General features: G+C 49.1%; 1 protein-coding gene across 1 annotated transcript in view; it reads right to left on the reverse strand.

Annotated features, from left to right (window-relative positions):
- ESRRB (estrogen related receptor beta) overlaps positions 1-15680 on the reverse strand; it is a 56237-nt gene that overhangs the window by 9632 nt on the left and 30925 nt on the right. The window contains 2 exon segments of the mRNA XM_061158345.1: positions 6457-6618; positions 7612-7722. Of these exon segments, the coding sequence (XP_061014328.1) occupies positions 6457-6618; positions 7612-7722 (273 nt within the window).

Genomic DNA, 15680 nt, shown 5'->3' on the forward strand with positions numbered 1-15680 from the left:
TAGTCCTCCACGCAGGATTCTGGGTTGAGCTGCCTTTGCCGATCCCGTGTGAGTCAAAGGCAGGCCTGCAGGGCAGGGGGTGTGGTGGGGGTGTGGTGGGGTGGGAGGGGATGAGTGCCTTGGGGACATAGGGTCACCACCTGAGGGTGCCTAGGGGCCTGTGCACACACCCCTGGCTGGGTTGGTTTGAGGAGTGACTCAGCCCCTGACTCTCTTCCTCCTTCAGCTCCTTCAGAAGGAGCTGGAAATGGTGTTGAAAATCTAGGTGTACACACCAAAGTGCTGCCCGGCATGTAGAGACGGCTTCATGTTGCAGGGGTGTGGGGAGGGGGAAGATAGATTCAATATTTTCTAATATTTGAAACAGTCCAAATATTTTCTAATGTTTGACAAAAGAAACACTAGAAGAAAAAGAGAGAAGTAAGTAAAAATGACCTCTAGGAGAAAGGAGGGGGAGGGGTGGGGATGGACCTAAGAGTTAGTTCTCCATACACTTTTTTGCCTGGTTTGATTTGTATGTTGAAGAAGTAAGATTAAATTAACCGTAACATAAAAGGCATGCTCCTATCCACCTAGCCATCTCACTATTAGGAATTTCTCCTAGAAAGAGATGTATAAACACACAAATATACATGTGGAAGGGGTGTTTGCTTGATCCATTTGTAAGGACCCAAAGCAGACAACAAGCTGCACGCAACCAACGTCCTTAAATAGAACTGTACTAAATGTAATTATTAGCTAGGTGAATGGTACATTAGAAGCCACTAGAGAGAACGATTTGTGCAGATGTGGAAAGATACCCATTGCCCAAGAAGGATGCAACTATCAAGGGTGCAGATGCCAGAGCCAGCCTGTCTGTTGGAATCCTAGCTCTGCTGACCCCTGGCTGTGACCCTGGGCACATTTTTCTGTGCCTAAAATGGGAATAATAATTATACTTACTCCATGAGTTTGTTTGGGTTAAATGAGCTAATGCACAGACCACTTAGAAGAACACGTCTTAGCACACAGTAATTGCTACTAGTTGATATAACTAAGCGAACACAGCAGAATGTAAAGCAGTGTTACAGGATGAGTCATGGTGGGGAGGGAACACACACACAGTGGCTATACACATACAATGGTGCTTAAGAAAGATGCAAATTCATGAAGCGTTCCATATTTTTTTGGACTCTGTGGGAGAAGGCGAGGGTTGGAAGTTTCGAGAGAACAGCATCGAAACATGTATATTATCTATGGTGAAACAGATCACCAGCCCAGGTTGGATTCATGAGACAAGTGCTCGGGCCTGGTGCACTGGGAAGACCCAGAGGGATTGGGTAGAGAGGAAGGTGGGAGGGGGGATCGGGATGGGGAATACATGTAAATCCATGGCTGATTCATGTCAATGTATGACAAAAACCACTACAATATTGTAAAGTAATTAGCCTCCAACTAATAAAAATAAATGAAAAAAAAAAAGATGGGTATTTGGAATACATCACTTCCACTCCTCTGCCACCCCTTTACTGAAAGCAGTATTCTTTTATTAAACCCAAACAAAGGAGCTGAAGCACTCCTCCCTGCCCTTGAGCAATGCACCCTTCACGTCTGCATTTCTGTGCTGGGCTGGGTCTGCCCCTCCATCAGGTGACCTGCAATACCGAGGCAGAGGGGGCTGCTAGAGGAGGCTGCGTGTGGCCTCGGGCCCCGGGGGACTGCCCACTCCCCCTCTCTTCCCATCTCTCCCACCTTGAGCTCTGCTGCCCCCCGGAAGGTTGCTTTATCTGCACCAACTGATCTAATAACATTCAGGCTCTTCCCAAGACCCCATCCCCCAGTGATTTGACAGCAGGAGCTCCTAGAATTTGAAAAAAAAAAAAGAGCACATAATTTGTGGCAAGTGGAGTTCATAATCTGTTAATTTATTATCGTTTCTGTCGACCTGGAGGGCCATTAGCAGAGGTAATAAAGGGAGATATAATTATAGGATCTGAGGCCACTCCAGACACAGCTGCTGTCACTCGGCAGCCTATATTTCATCGGCCGCTGGTGTTCTCTCCCCAGGGTGAGCCAGACGGTGGCTACCTGGGCGCAGGGCCGCCCAGGGACCCTCTATGAGGAGGCCTCTTGGGGGGCTCCCCTGCAGAAGCCATGCACATGTCAACCTGGGCCGGGCAGGGCCGGCTGGGGGGGGTGGGGGGCTGTCTGACTGGGGCACCCTTGGGGCTGCCTGAGCAGGGAGGATAATAGTTAATAACATCTGGGGGCAGCAATTCATCAAGTGATACCACTGCCTGGGCTGCCTCTTGCTCTCATCTCTCCCTCCCAGGGAACCAGAGGTGGACACTCCAAAGACTTGGGCTTGTCCTCTGGGCAACCTAATACTTGGAAAATTCAACTCAAGGGGAAAGCCTGTGTTAGGGATGGGCAACTTCAGACTGACTCAAACAAAAGAAGAGCTGCTATTCTGAAGGAATCGCAATCACCCCCAGGTACTCCACTGATAGCACCCTTGTAGAAGAGTGTGTTCAGAAACATCACTTCACGGAAAATAGATGGAGAAACAATGGAAACTGTAGCTCCAAAATCACTGCAGACTGTGACTGCAGTCATGAAATTAAAAGAAGCTTGCTCTTTGGAAAAATGCTATGACAAACCTACACAGTGTATTAAAAAGCAGAGACATACTTTGCCGACAAAAGTCCGTCTAGTCAAAGCTATGGTTTTTCCAGTAGTCATGTATGCATGTGAGAGCTGGACTGTAAAGAAAGCTGAGCGCCGAAGAATTGATGTTTCTAAACTGTGGTGTTGGAGAAGACTCTTGAGAGTCCCTTGGACAGCAAGGAGATCCAACCAGTCTATCCAAAAGGAAATCAGTCCTGAATATTCATTGGAAGGACTGATGCTGAAGCTGAAACTCCAGTACTTTGGCCACCTGATGCAAAGAGCTGACTCATTGGAAAAGACCCTAATGCTGGGAAAGATTCAAGGCAGGAGGAGAAGGAGACGACGGAGGATGAGATGGTTGGATGGCATCATTGATTTGATGGACTCAAGTTTGAGCAAGCTCTGGGAGATGGTGAAAGACAGGGAAGACAGGGAAGCCTGGCGCGCTGCAGTCCATGGAGTCGCAAAGGGTCGGACACTGAACTGAACTGAACTGAAACTGAACTATGGAGGAAACGCAGTGGGGGTGCTAGCAATGAGTTTTTGCTCAGATGACCCTTCCTTCTGGCTAAGCTGGTGACTCAGTGCCGCATGAGTATGTCTGCTTCCATGCACGGCACCTGATGCCCTTCTGGACTTTTCCTCCATGGCCACTGCCCATCAATCCTGAAGGCCCAGCTCAACTCATGTGCTGAAGCCCATGGCATCCCTCCTGCTTCTGTGTTCCATTCTGTGGTTTTTCCTGCTGCATTTGATAACTAAGCCTCTTCCTTCTCCTGAGTGAGATACAGGAGGTGGGAGATGGGTGGGTAGAGAAGAAACAAGATTGGTCTTCGGGGGTAATTGTTGAAACAAGGTAATGAAGGTTCATCATACTATTTGGTCTACCCTACCCTTGAAATTTTCCATGAAAAAAAATCTTTTTAAAATTATCTATATCATTCCCAAAGGGGACCCTTAGGGCAGAAATGAATCAAATTCTTTGGATCAGCTAAAACTCCAAGCAAGAGAGCTTGTGCGTGCATGCTTAATCGCTTTAGTCGTGTCTGACTTTGTGCAACCCTCTGGACTGTAGCCTGCCAGGTTCCTCTGTCCATGAAGATTCTCCAGGCAAGAATACAGGAATGGGTTGCCATGCCCTCCTCCCGGAGATCTTCCTGGCCCAGGAATCAAGCCTGAGTCTCCTGCATTGGCATGTGGGTTCTTTACCACGAACGCCATCTGGGAATCCCTCAAGAGAGCTTACATACAGTTCATGTGCAATGTGTGCACATGCTATTTCGCTTCAATAAATGCATGCAAAAGCAGACATGAAGCACCCTTTGTGTGCCAGGCTCTGGACCAGATGACACTGAGGCATGAGGCATGGTTTCCCGTGCTTAATTCAGGACAGCAGCTTGGGCTCCTCTCCAGAGCACTAATCTGAGCCGACTTAAGAAGCCAGGCCTTCTGTTTGTCCAGGAACCAAGATGGACAGTTGATGACTCAAGCCCCAGGATGGGGTTCTGACTTGTATAAGTCTGCTCTCTTTCTCACTCTTTCTAAGGGCCAGTGAGCAGGTCTTCAGACAAGTTTTTCATCTAATCTGAGATGGGATTAAGTCAATTAGTTTAACTGTATCAGGCACTTGATTATGTCATCACCCTTAATATGATGTTTACATGCAGTGGCAGGAGACCTTATTAATTAATTTTACCTTAAACACTAGAAGGTCAGGCCCAAATAATTCAGCATGCAAATGTATGCAAAATAAGCAAATTAGCATTTGAGACAGACAAATGAGCCCTATGTTTATTTTATTTTTTAATCAAAAAGAATTCAGCTTTGGACAAGGAGAAATGATGATGTGAAAGGAGGCTTTTAATACTATTAGCAACGACAACGACCATGGTCACGGTCTCTGCCATTTATCAAGCGCCCACTGTGTTGGGGGGCTGGGCTACATGTGTCATAGGCTCCCAGCAACCCAAAGGAGTGAGGGGCTGGGGGGCTGTTATTCACAAGTGGGGACTCTGAAGCACAGAAAAAATAAAGCATCTCACACTGGGGCACCAAGTATCTCTCTCTAAGCCAGTTAGGACAGAGCTGGGAGGAGGGCCCAGGTCTGCCTGAATCTTTAGCAACCATTCTGCTCTGCTCACTGCCCTCTTGGCTGGGCACTGGCAAGAGATGGAGCTGGGGGGTGGGAAGGAAAATGGGTGCAGGGGAGGCAGTGACTCCTGGTTCTGCTCCACCCCCTGGGAGGCACTGTGGGCACGAGGTGGTCAAAAAAGGAGGCAGTGACCTGCGGGTCCACCAGGAGCCACTCCTGAGCCATTGCTGAGATGCAGTTATCTGCTCAGCCTGGAAGAGGAGCATGCGATGGGAAGCGGGGTTGTGCGGGGTGGGGGTGGAGGGGGGCGTGCCCCATTTGGCCCTGGGTTAGTGGAGCAATCCAGGCTGAGGTGTCTTAAGCAGTGGCCTGACCCTACATTGTTGCTGAATCAGCACAGGGCAGATTAAAAAACTACTGAGTGTGTAATCCCAAGAGGCTGAGCTCCTTAGTAAGGGCGCTCCAGCCCAGATCCCCAGGGAGCCCAGCCCTGAGTCCGGGAGTCCCTGCCGAAGGAATTCTAGGCTTCCTGCCAACGGTGACACCAGCACCACCTCTGAGCTGTTATCCGCCCGAAGGCTCACTCCTGTAAGTCGTGCACATAGCATCTTACATAAGGACTTTCTGACCTGCCCCAATCAACTGTGGGCCTTGGCATCTGAGGTTTAGGACACCTTTGCTACAGAACCATGAATGCTGTATTCATCTTTCAGAGCCAGTGGCAAACACAAAAGGGATCTACAAGACAGGAAGATAAACTGTCCCATGTCACATAGCTAGGAAGAATCCGAGTCTACCACAGGTCACTGCCAGAGGGGAACAGGCTGTCTCCCCGACACTATGAGCCAAGCTGTTAGAACTCTAAAGGAGCAAACTGCGCAGACTTCAGAAAGCCCCTCAGCAAAGATGTGACGTAGAGGATGTGGACATCTGTGTTTACATAAACAAATTATAAAAGTCAGCTCCCTCACTTCATCCAGTTTGAAAAAGGCTGAAGGAGGGGTCTGGGGCCACAGGCAATGATGAGAAGTCTGGATCACCCAAAACCTGTTCATTACATATCTTCTCATGCCAGAAATGATCTTAAAATCATAGGATCCAAATTAAGAGACTGGCCTCCCTTAAGATCAGGCAAAAGGCAATAGTGAGCATATGGCTGACATCAAGGATGTATCAAAAGCATCCCACACAAGCTCACATTTCATCCCCACGTCAAAGTGCATGAAGGAGGTAGTGCTGGTATTCCCTGTGTGCAGAAAGGTCAGTGACCCACCCTGGGTCACGCAGCTAGCAAGTTGCAGACCTAGAATTCAAACCCCAATCTGAGTCCCAAGCTCACATTCTTAACCACTCCACTTCACCAATAGGAAACAAGAGAGTCAATGCCTCTTCTGTTATTTCCCAGTATATGATCAATAAGGAGAAAACCCTGTTCTTTGGCCTTTAAGGATCCACAGAACTTGCTTTGATTGTTACCTAATGTAGAAGCAATCATAGCCCCACTAGAATGCTAATCAGTTCAGGAGCATCACTGGACCTTCCAAACACCTTTTCACCTCCAATCCCACAAAGAGAGAAAGGATCCCAGAGAAGAATAGGCTTGCCAAGGTCCCACACGGCTCCTGGGTTCCAGGCTCCCATACATCAGAACCAGAGCCATGGGGAGCAGAGCTGCTAGTCTCTGCCTACACCCTCCCCCAGTCTGTCGGGCTCACCTGGGATGTGCTTGGCCCAGCCAATGATGACCACGAGCTCCCTGTCTGCCAGGTCACAGAGAGTGGTCAGAGCCTTGATGTCACCCTCTGGCATGCCGGGGGGAGGCATGGCGTAGAGTTTGTCTGGCTCAGCTACCAGCAGGTAGGAGACGATTTTAGTCACTGCAAAGACCAAAGGGAGAATGTAAATGCCTGGGAAAAGAGGAAGGAGGCCAAGGTGGAGCCTGAGATGGCTCTGGAAGGAAATTTGGGTCCCACGGAGCCCTAGGAAAGTCAAACATGTCTAAACCCGACTCCCTCCCTTCCACCCTGCCTCCCGCCCTCCCTTTCTTCATTTTTCCTTATTTTTTTTTAATTTTACTGATGTATAGTTGATTTACAATGCTGTGTTCATTTTTGCTATATAGCAAAGTGACACAGTTTTATATATACACACACACACATATATACACACACACACATTCTTTTTTATATTCTTTTCCGTTATGGTTTATCCCTGGACATTGGCTGTAGTTCCTCGTGCTTACAGTAAGACCTTGTCATCCACCCCCATTCGATGTGTAAAAGTTTGCATCCCTACCAACCCCAAACTCCCAGTTCATCCTTCTCCCACACTCCCTCCCTTTCTGACTCCACAAAGTTGCTGGCAGTGATGATTTTGGCTGCTGGGAAATATCCCAACAAGGGAAGCTGCCTGGTGAATTCTCTTGAGAGGACCCTGATTCAAGTTCTGTGGGAGGTGAGGGGACATGTTCTGGAGATTGGAATCATGCTGCATTTAGAAAACCATTCTGTAAATCCTGGTGACTCAGATGGTAAAGAATTGGCCTGCAAGGCAGGAGACCCAGGGTTGGGAAGATCCCCCAGAGAAGAGAATGGCAACCCACTCCTTTATTCTTGCCTGGAGAATTCCATGGACAGAGGAGCCTGGTGGGTTAGACTGAGCGACTAACACTTTCACTTTCTGTAAATCCCATAAGAAAGATCTTCTGAATGAAGCCTGAAGTACCTGATACCAAGGACAGACCCTGCTGCCCCTCCTCGGTGGTCCTCAGTGCCCTAACCCAGCAGTGCAAAGGCGGCATTTCCCCAAGGGATGCCAGATGTTCCAGCAACAGAGGCTGGCAAAAGGGGCACAGACTGCCCTGCACTCACATGGCTTTTTAGCAGGAGGAGAAATCTGTAAGCTCAGGTACGGGCTGCTTTCTGAGTCCAGCCGTCGCTTGTATTTCTGGCGGCCTCCACGCACTCGGTCGAGGCGCACACCTGTTGGAGAGGAAAAGAAGGTCTCAGAGTTGTTCAACATCACCGGCGGTGTCAGTGCTGACTTCAGAGTACCAGCAATGGCTAAATCTTTCAGGGCTACACCCCGATGGCTGTTTGCACCTTGCCCCATGGCCAGCCTCAGGCCAGGTGGTTGGACAATCCTAAGATAATCGTCTTCACAGTAATGACCCATCCAGGTTTCCCCTAGGCCTGGTCCTGCCTTTCTGTCCTGAAATCTCTCCCAAGCAAACTTCAGCTCTTGAGTCTTTCTGTTTCCAGAAGGCAAAGCACAGCAAAAGCACTCCTCCAAGAGTTGGGGAAAGATGATGCATCATTTTAGATCTGCTATGAATCCAAACAGGACTGAGTTAGCTTGCCGAGAGAGGAAAGAAATCCCTGCCATGGGTGACACTTCCAAAGAGCTAAAACAATGACTTTCAAACTTTTCACACAAGAAGCGTCTAGATGGTGGACACGCGTCACAAGTGTCAATTTCTGGATCCCACCCTCAGAAATTCCAGGGCTCAGTTCTAAAGTCTGTCTTCCACATAAATGCAGACACAAATGTCCTCTACACAAACCCCACCGAATGGGAACCAGGTAGTCCTGGTCACACCTGGAACATCAGTGCCTAGAAGGATGCCAACAGCAAGTTCAAAAGCAGGTGTGGCCACACCACACTGACACCCATTTCCAGTGGAGTAAGGCCCAATCCTAGGGAGACCCTTTATTGTCACTGAGTTCGCACCACCTTCAGGAAACCCACCCCACTCCTAGCCCCTGCCTTCTGGATACACACATTGTTACCACTTGACACCCCTGCCAGCAGGCGGGGCGGACAGGACCTCCTGTGGGTTCCTCACCCGGGCACACACAACTACGCATAGCCACCGACTTGTATGGCCTGCCCTAAAAAGATGGCTGGAGCCCATCGACTTAGCTCCAAGTGAGAACACCATAAGCAAAGCGGCGCTCCTTCCCTCACCACGAGATGGACCTTGACTGAAACACGCAAGAAGTCAAAGACAGAGTCCGAGGCCCCAGAGGAGCAAGCTCAGTGGCTTCACCTTCTCGTCCTTTCCCCAAAGGTCAACAGCATCACAATACACAGCTCCAGCCAGTTGGTCTTCAGGGCCCTGTCTTTCCTTGGCACTTCCTCCTGCCAGTCCTACCTTCTGCCATCTTCCTGGCCCACAGCGGGTGTGCCAAGGGCCTGGAGGCTGCTGTAAGCCCACCCAGCCAGGCTGCCCTAGAGGGAATGTCTTTTGGGGAGCTAGTCGCTTGGCATTTCATCAGCAGTGTCCATTTTACCCCACAACTGGCGCTTTTGTGCTTGATGCTGAACACGGCTGTAGTAAAGTTTTTCTTTTCCAGAATAGGGTCTACCCAGCGTCCCACCCCTGCTTCCTATTTCAAGGCAGCTCCCCTCTTGTCATCTTATTAAGGAGGCCAGCAGTACTGTCCTCAGCTGCAGGGGTATGGGCAGCCCTGGGCCAGACTTTCTTGGTTAGGGCATCTCCCGTGCCTGGGCTCTCAGGGGCTTTCCTTGGTCCTTGTCTGGCTAAGTGTGGTTCTTAAGCCTCCTGATGAATGAACTTCCCTTCTGTGTTGAGTGTCAGAATGGGTTGCAACGGGCCACGTTTGCAGTGGGTGCTCCAGGATCAGATGCTGAGATAACGCAGGCGGTTTATCTGGGAGGCAACTGCAGGGAGGAAGTCAATACGAGTGTGTTCCTGAGTGGATGACTGTTGTGGACAACCGGCTCAGCCTCACCACGGACCCGGGGAGGCAGTGTAGAACATGCCTCAGCTACGGTGCTGGGGACAAGGGCCACTGGGGCATTTACCCACTTCTCCCACAGTCACTGGCAAGTCACAGGTCTGCGTTGAGAAGGCTCTGGTGGCCAGAGAAAGCCCTGGGCAGAGCCGCAGTCACGAGGTGGCAGGTTAGCACACACTTGATAGAACCCTATGCAGGTGTGTGCGGGGCACCGACCGCTGCCTCCTTCTCAAAGGGTGGTCCCTGACCAGCAGCAGCAGTAGCAGGGCGGAGCTTCTTCTGCAAGCTCTCAGGGCTGGCCCTGGGCAGAAGCTGAGCTAGCATTTCAGCAGGGTGATTCGTACGCACAGGAAGAGTTTGAGCTGGGCTGCACCAGTCTCCTAGCAGACGTGTCTGAATAATCCACTTCCATTAGCACCTCGGGAACTTGACGGGGCAGCCGAATCCCATTCAGCAAAAGACCGAGACCCGTGTGCTGATGGGATTCCGGCTCACCCCTCCCAGCCCCTTCTGGGAGGGCAGAAGGAGCAGGCATGTGAAGGCAGAAGGATGGCCCCGCATACCATGAAGAGTCTTCCTGGCCCCGTCCTGTGACCCAGCCTGAAAGCAGCTCAGCCCTGCGTACTACCCCTGAGGAGAGTCCAGCCCTCCACCAGGCTTCTCCGCCTGGAAAGCTGGCAAGACCATGAGTGAAAACGCCGAGCAGCAGGCATAGAGGAACGTGAGGATCCCAGTTTCCTGAGCACCCACTATGTGCCAGGGTCTGACCTGGAGTCCAGAGTGGGGCCCTTCCCCACTTCACTGGCTTTCCCTGCTAGAAGCCAGTCTCATGAACTCCCCCCTCCCACCCAGGCTGCCTGATCCCAGACAGTTGTCAATGGGACAGGGAGCTGCTCAACAAGGGGAAAAGGAGGCACCCACCCCTCAGTGGGGCAAGGAGATGGGCGTATGCCACCTCTGTCCCTGCCTCCCCATCTAATACACTCTGTCCTCACACAGGGCCTGGCACTTTGTGGGTGTTCGAGAAAATCTTGATACATGCACGAATGAACCTGCCTCCAACCCGCCCCCACCCCAGTCCCCCATCCAGGCTGGGTGCTTCTTCCCGGGCTCCAATAACACACTGGGATTCTCCTAATCAGGCACTCCTTATGACCAGGGGCTGCTCACCGTCCTACTCCAGGGGCTGCTGTGGTACCAGTATGTCACATGGGTGCTTAGAAAACGGAGCTGTTACTAAGATCATCACCATCACCATCATTAGTACTCTTCCTCCCAGTTCTGTGCAACCTTCCGGTAAATCACATTGACAACGAGAATGAGAACAGCCAATCCTATGGCGGGCTTTCTGTATGTGTTGCTGTATTTAGTCCACAAGGTATACAGCAGGGGTTATTATCCCCATTTTACAAGATAAACTGAGGCTCACAGAGATTTAGTAATTTGCCCAATAAATGAACCAATATCCAAGTTCTTTGCCATTCCAAGGTATGACTTTCCAGGGCACAGCAGGTATAAACTTTCTAAATTTTCTCCTCTAGATCTTGACAGCACAATGGTCAATAGCTCCAATCAATAAGTGTATTGATTATCAGGTTATTCTGATAAAAAAAAAAAAAAGGAGCCTGTAGGGTTTGATTATGCACAAATTGATATCTGGTATTGAGGTTTGTTTCATCTCCTTGCTTCCCATCTGCTTTTCCAAGTCATGCTCAGCTCACAAACCCAAATCCCTCCAGCCCACAGGATCCAGTGATCGAGGTCCCAGGCCGGCTCCGCCCTTACAGGTTGGGCGGCCTCGGCCAAGTTGGCTCTCACAGCCTCGGTCCCAGTGTAGAGATGGAAACTGTGGTTATACCAACTCTGCTTGCCGCATATGGCTTTTGTGATAAAAGACAAAATAGTGGGAAAATGGTTGGTAAATCGGAAAGTGGTTCCAATAGCCGAGCGAGGCCATCACTCCCACGGCTCTGTGTCCTGGCACTTCACATACCACCTCCAACTCAACAGGCTCTTAGAGGACAGGGTCCCGTCTGCCCCAGTTCTGAGATCTCCCTTCCCCATAACACTGCCCCACAGTCAGGGTTTGTCATTTAGGGTAGAGCTGTCTAGGGTCATAAACCCTGGCTGGGATTGGGCAGATGGGCCCCCCTCTAAATGAATAGCCCAAACCACCCCCAAAGGCAGTACATATCCTGGACGCACCTCTGAAGGCCCAGTCCAAGTATTATCTCTACTGGGAAACCTTTCCAGACTCCCCTGGCAGAGCTGACCATGCCATTCTTGGGCTCCCTTTGTCTTTTCTGTGTTACAGCCACCAAGGTCAAAACAACTCTTCACCACTGTACACCATGCGCCCATCTCCCGGGTGGATTGTGGGCAACTCCTCGACAAGCACTTTCATTTCATTTATCATTGCAGTCTCGCTTCAGCACCCAACTTGTGGGAGGCAATCAAGTGTCTGAGTAAAGTGATGTGCCCGTTAAAATGAAGCCTTTCCGACCAAAGAAACAAAAGACCTTCCCCCAGCTTCCATTTGTCTCTCCAGCCGCCAGAAATTCACTCTCTCAAGGCAACCCATTCCTCCTGAAAATTTCCCCTGGTATTGACCTAAATTCTGTCCCCAGATCACTTCCTACCTTGCATTCCATCCTACAGGATTACCTCCCTTCCACAAGACAACCTTTATGGACTTGAACATCTTTGGTCACCCTCCTTCCATAGCCAAGCGCCCTGTATTTCCTACATTTGTACAGTGTTTTCAGGCCGGTCACCTCCTCGCCTTCTACGCATTTGTCTTTATTGATGTGATCTGCTCTGCCCTGAGAAGGTTCAGCCCCTCAAGGGCAGAGACAGCGGACAGAGATCTGAATTCCTTGGCACTTGGCCTAAACAGACATTTGTCTATGTTTATACTTATTATCTGCCAATGTGTGTGTTTTTTCCCTTGACTCTGCTGCACATATTTAGTGAACAAGAAGTAGCTCCTTCCCAAGAGGTAATGGTATGGACTGAGTCCTCATCCAGAGAGATACAGCAGCATATTGTATCGTGAATCCTTTAGAGGTGGATCACCAAATTCTAACCATTGGGTCTAGCAGACATTATTAGTTGTCTACCCAATTTTCATTCCATTTCCCCTTTTCCATGCTAACAGGATCCAGATTTTCTTCATAGACACAATGAGCCCTAGCTAGTCCAAGCAATTTTGTTTCCCACGTTTTCAGTCTCCCTGGTAACCAAGGCTGGTCATATGGCCTGGTTCTGGCCCATGGGATATAAGGGGAAGCCCATGGTGGGAGCTTCTGGGAATGGTTTTGCTTTTCTGATAAGAGAGACAGACATTGTTGGTGCAGCTCTTTTTGCCTTCCTTCTGCCCTGACCTGGAAGATGAAGCCTAGAGCTGAGGCAACCCCTTTGCAACCATGAAGTAGCCATGTGAAGACACCAAACACCAGAGAAGAAAGGCAGAGCCTGAGCCCCTGACGCTGTGACCGAGAAGTCTGTGCAATCACCCATCTCCAGACTTCTTGTTTGGTGGGGAAATCAATCTCATTTATTGATGCTTAAGCCACTAGCAGTCAAGTTCTCTGCAACTTGCAGCAAAAAGCAATTTTCACTGATAGGATGCGCAATTACTTTTTAAATTAGGATACTTAAGTCTTTACAAACAGCAAATGGAAAAAAAAATAAAGCTGGGGATTTGAAACTGAAACGAGAGTAAACTCATTGTTTGTGTTCTTACATTAGTGAAATATCTAAAAGGCAGGCTCAGAGAGCATATTAAAATACTAAGTAATTTACAGTTACTGTCTGGGATTATTAGATTGTATCATCTTATTGATACTTTCTGAATTTAAAAAGGCATCAATAATATTCTCAGGTAAAGTGTACCAGATCTCTAAATACTATAATAAATACTTATCCTTTGCTTCAATGACTGTTCAGTACAGTTTAATCCCTTAACATGTGCAGGCCAAAATTAAGTATTCATTAGTGTGTCATTTGAATACAAAAAAGATTGATAATTACTGGAATGCATGTACCTTGAAGACTGAGGCCTTTAGCTGAGTCCAAGCCCAGATAAGAAGCTGTCCCCCTTCTTGGCCAACATGGTAACCCCCTTAAATCTAACAGATACAAGTATAAGCTGAAGTTCACCTCTACTGACCAGTTGCTCCCTGGCGCTGCCCCTGCTCTAAGCGCTGCATGTGTATATTTCATTTAGGGATTGCAACAACCCTATGAGGGAGCTTCTATTATTATCCCATTTACAGATGAGGGAAAGTGAGTCACTTGCCAAAGCCTCATAGGAAGGAATTCGATCTGACTCCAGAGCCCAGGCGTCTTACGTCTCTCAAAGGGCCCTGAGTCACTGGTGGTAGAAGAAACCCAGCAGTGGGGGGGCCAGGGCCAAACGGCACACCCCTGGGGACCAATCGCCTGGAATTCCATCTGAATGGTGCCCTGGAGCTGTGCCTCCCAGCGCCCTGCAGTCTGTGTGGCCTCAGCAGAGAACAGACTCCCTCATTGCTGGTGGGGGAATCCTGCCAGGAGGCGGTTTGAGAACCACCGGCGTGAAGACCCTGTCAGAGCCAGCTACGCCTCCGCACCAGCAGCCTTCTGCCCGGCTGTCCTCAGCTGGCTCCTCTAGTCCCAGCTACTAATCAAGTCAGCCCTGCCCCATCGCCAGGGATCTCTGGTCTCTGGCTTCCTGCTGGGTTTGCAGTGCCTCGATCAGAGAGCTGGAATGAGGGGTACTTAACCCTTACTCCCTTCCTGCTGGGCCCGAAGTGTAACTCTGACCACTAAGTACAAGCCCAGTTCTCTCTGGCTTCCTGGAGCAACTCATCTCTGGTCTCTGAAAGTTGAGATTATTAAATGCTCCCTGCTGTTGCTAGTCTCAGGGTGTATCACCCCCTCTGGTTGGTTCCCCGGATCCCACCCTCCGCTCTGTAAGTAGTGCCTTCATAAAATCCTCTTTGGTGGCTCTGTGAGGGGACATCTGTTCCTGCTTGGCCCTGAGCAAGACAGCGGGGAGGTGGGCTGTGCTTGGTCACCCTTCCCCAGGAGCAGGGGGCGAAGACTGTGAACGGAGTGAGTGAGCAGGTTCACACCGAGATGCTCCATTATAAAGTCTGGATGCAGGGACTTCTCTGGCGCGGTTCAGTGGTTAGGACTCCACGCTTCCACTGCAGGGAGCACAGGTTCGATCCCTGGTCAGGGAACTAAGATCCAGCAAGCTTTGTGGTGTGGCCAAAAAAATGCCTGGCTGCAAAGAGCCAGGAGCCTACCCGGCTGCCACTTGCTGCTTGGCCTGGAGACTGTGCTTGTTTTGAGAGCTGCAACTGTGTAGAGGCCCAGAGGTGTCTGTGCCTCTAAAAAGAGGAAGCACGGATGTTAGGGTCAGACCTGACTCTACCCCTTGCTGCCTTAATGACCTTGAGCACGTTCTTCACCCCTCTGTGCCTCAACTCCTGCACTTGTAAAATGAGGATGGCAGTAGCACTTACCTTTATTGTGGTGAAGATTAAATGAGTTAATGCATGTAAGGTACTTAAAATATTGTAGATGACACATAGGGAGTGCTCAATAAATGTTAGCTAATAGTAACATTATTAAAAATACTTTATCCTTGAAACTGTTCCATATTGTGACTGTATCAAAGTAAATATTCTGGCTGTGATATTGAACTACAGTTTAGCAAGATGTTACCATTGGGAGAAACTGGGTAAAGGGTAAACATGAGATCTCTCTGCATTATTTCCTACATCTACATATGAATCTACAATTATATCAAAATAAAAAGAGTAATGAAAAATTTGTTTAACTACTTGTGGAAATGCAACCCAGCAATTCCACTCCTAGGTCTGGACTCAAAAGAACTGAAATCAGGACTTTGAACAGATACCCATCTGCATATGTTCTTGGTGACATTATTCACAGCAGCTGAAAGGCAGAAACAACACAAACATCCATGATATGATGTGGTATTATACATACAATGGAATATTATTCAGTCATGAAAAAGGAATGAAGTTCTGATACTTGCTATGACATCGAGAAACTTTGAAAACATTATGCTAAGTGAGATAAGCCAGACACGAAAGGAGAGATGCTGTATGATTTCACTTATAAGAAATAACTGTTAACAGATAGGAAGTAGCTTGGAGGATCCC

The sequence above is a fragment of the Dama dama genome, chromosome 12 (genome assembly GCF_033118175.1).
Source record: "Dama dama isolate Ldn47 chromosome 12, ASM3311817v1, whole genome shotgun sequence".
Classification (NCBI taxonomy): Eukaryota; Metazoa; Chordata; class Mammalia; order Artiodactyla; family Cervidae; genus Dama; species Dama dama.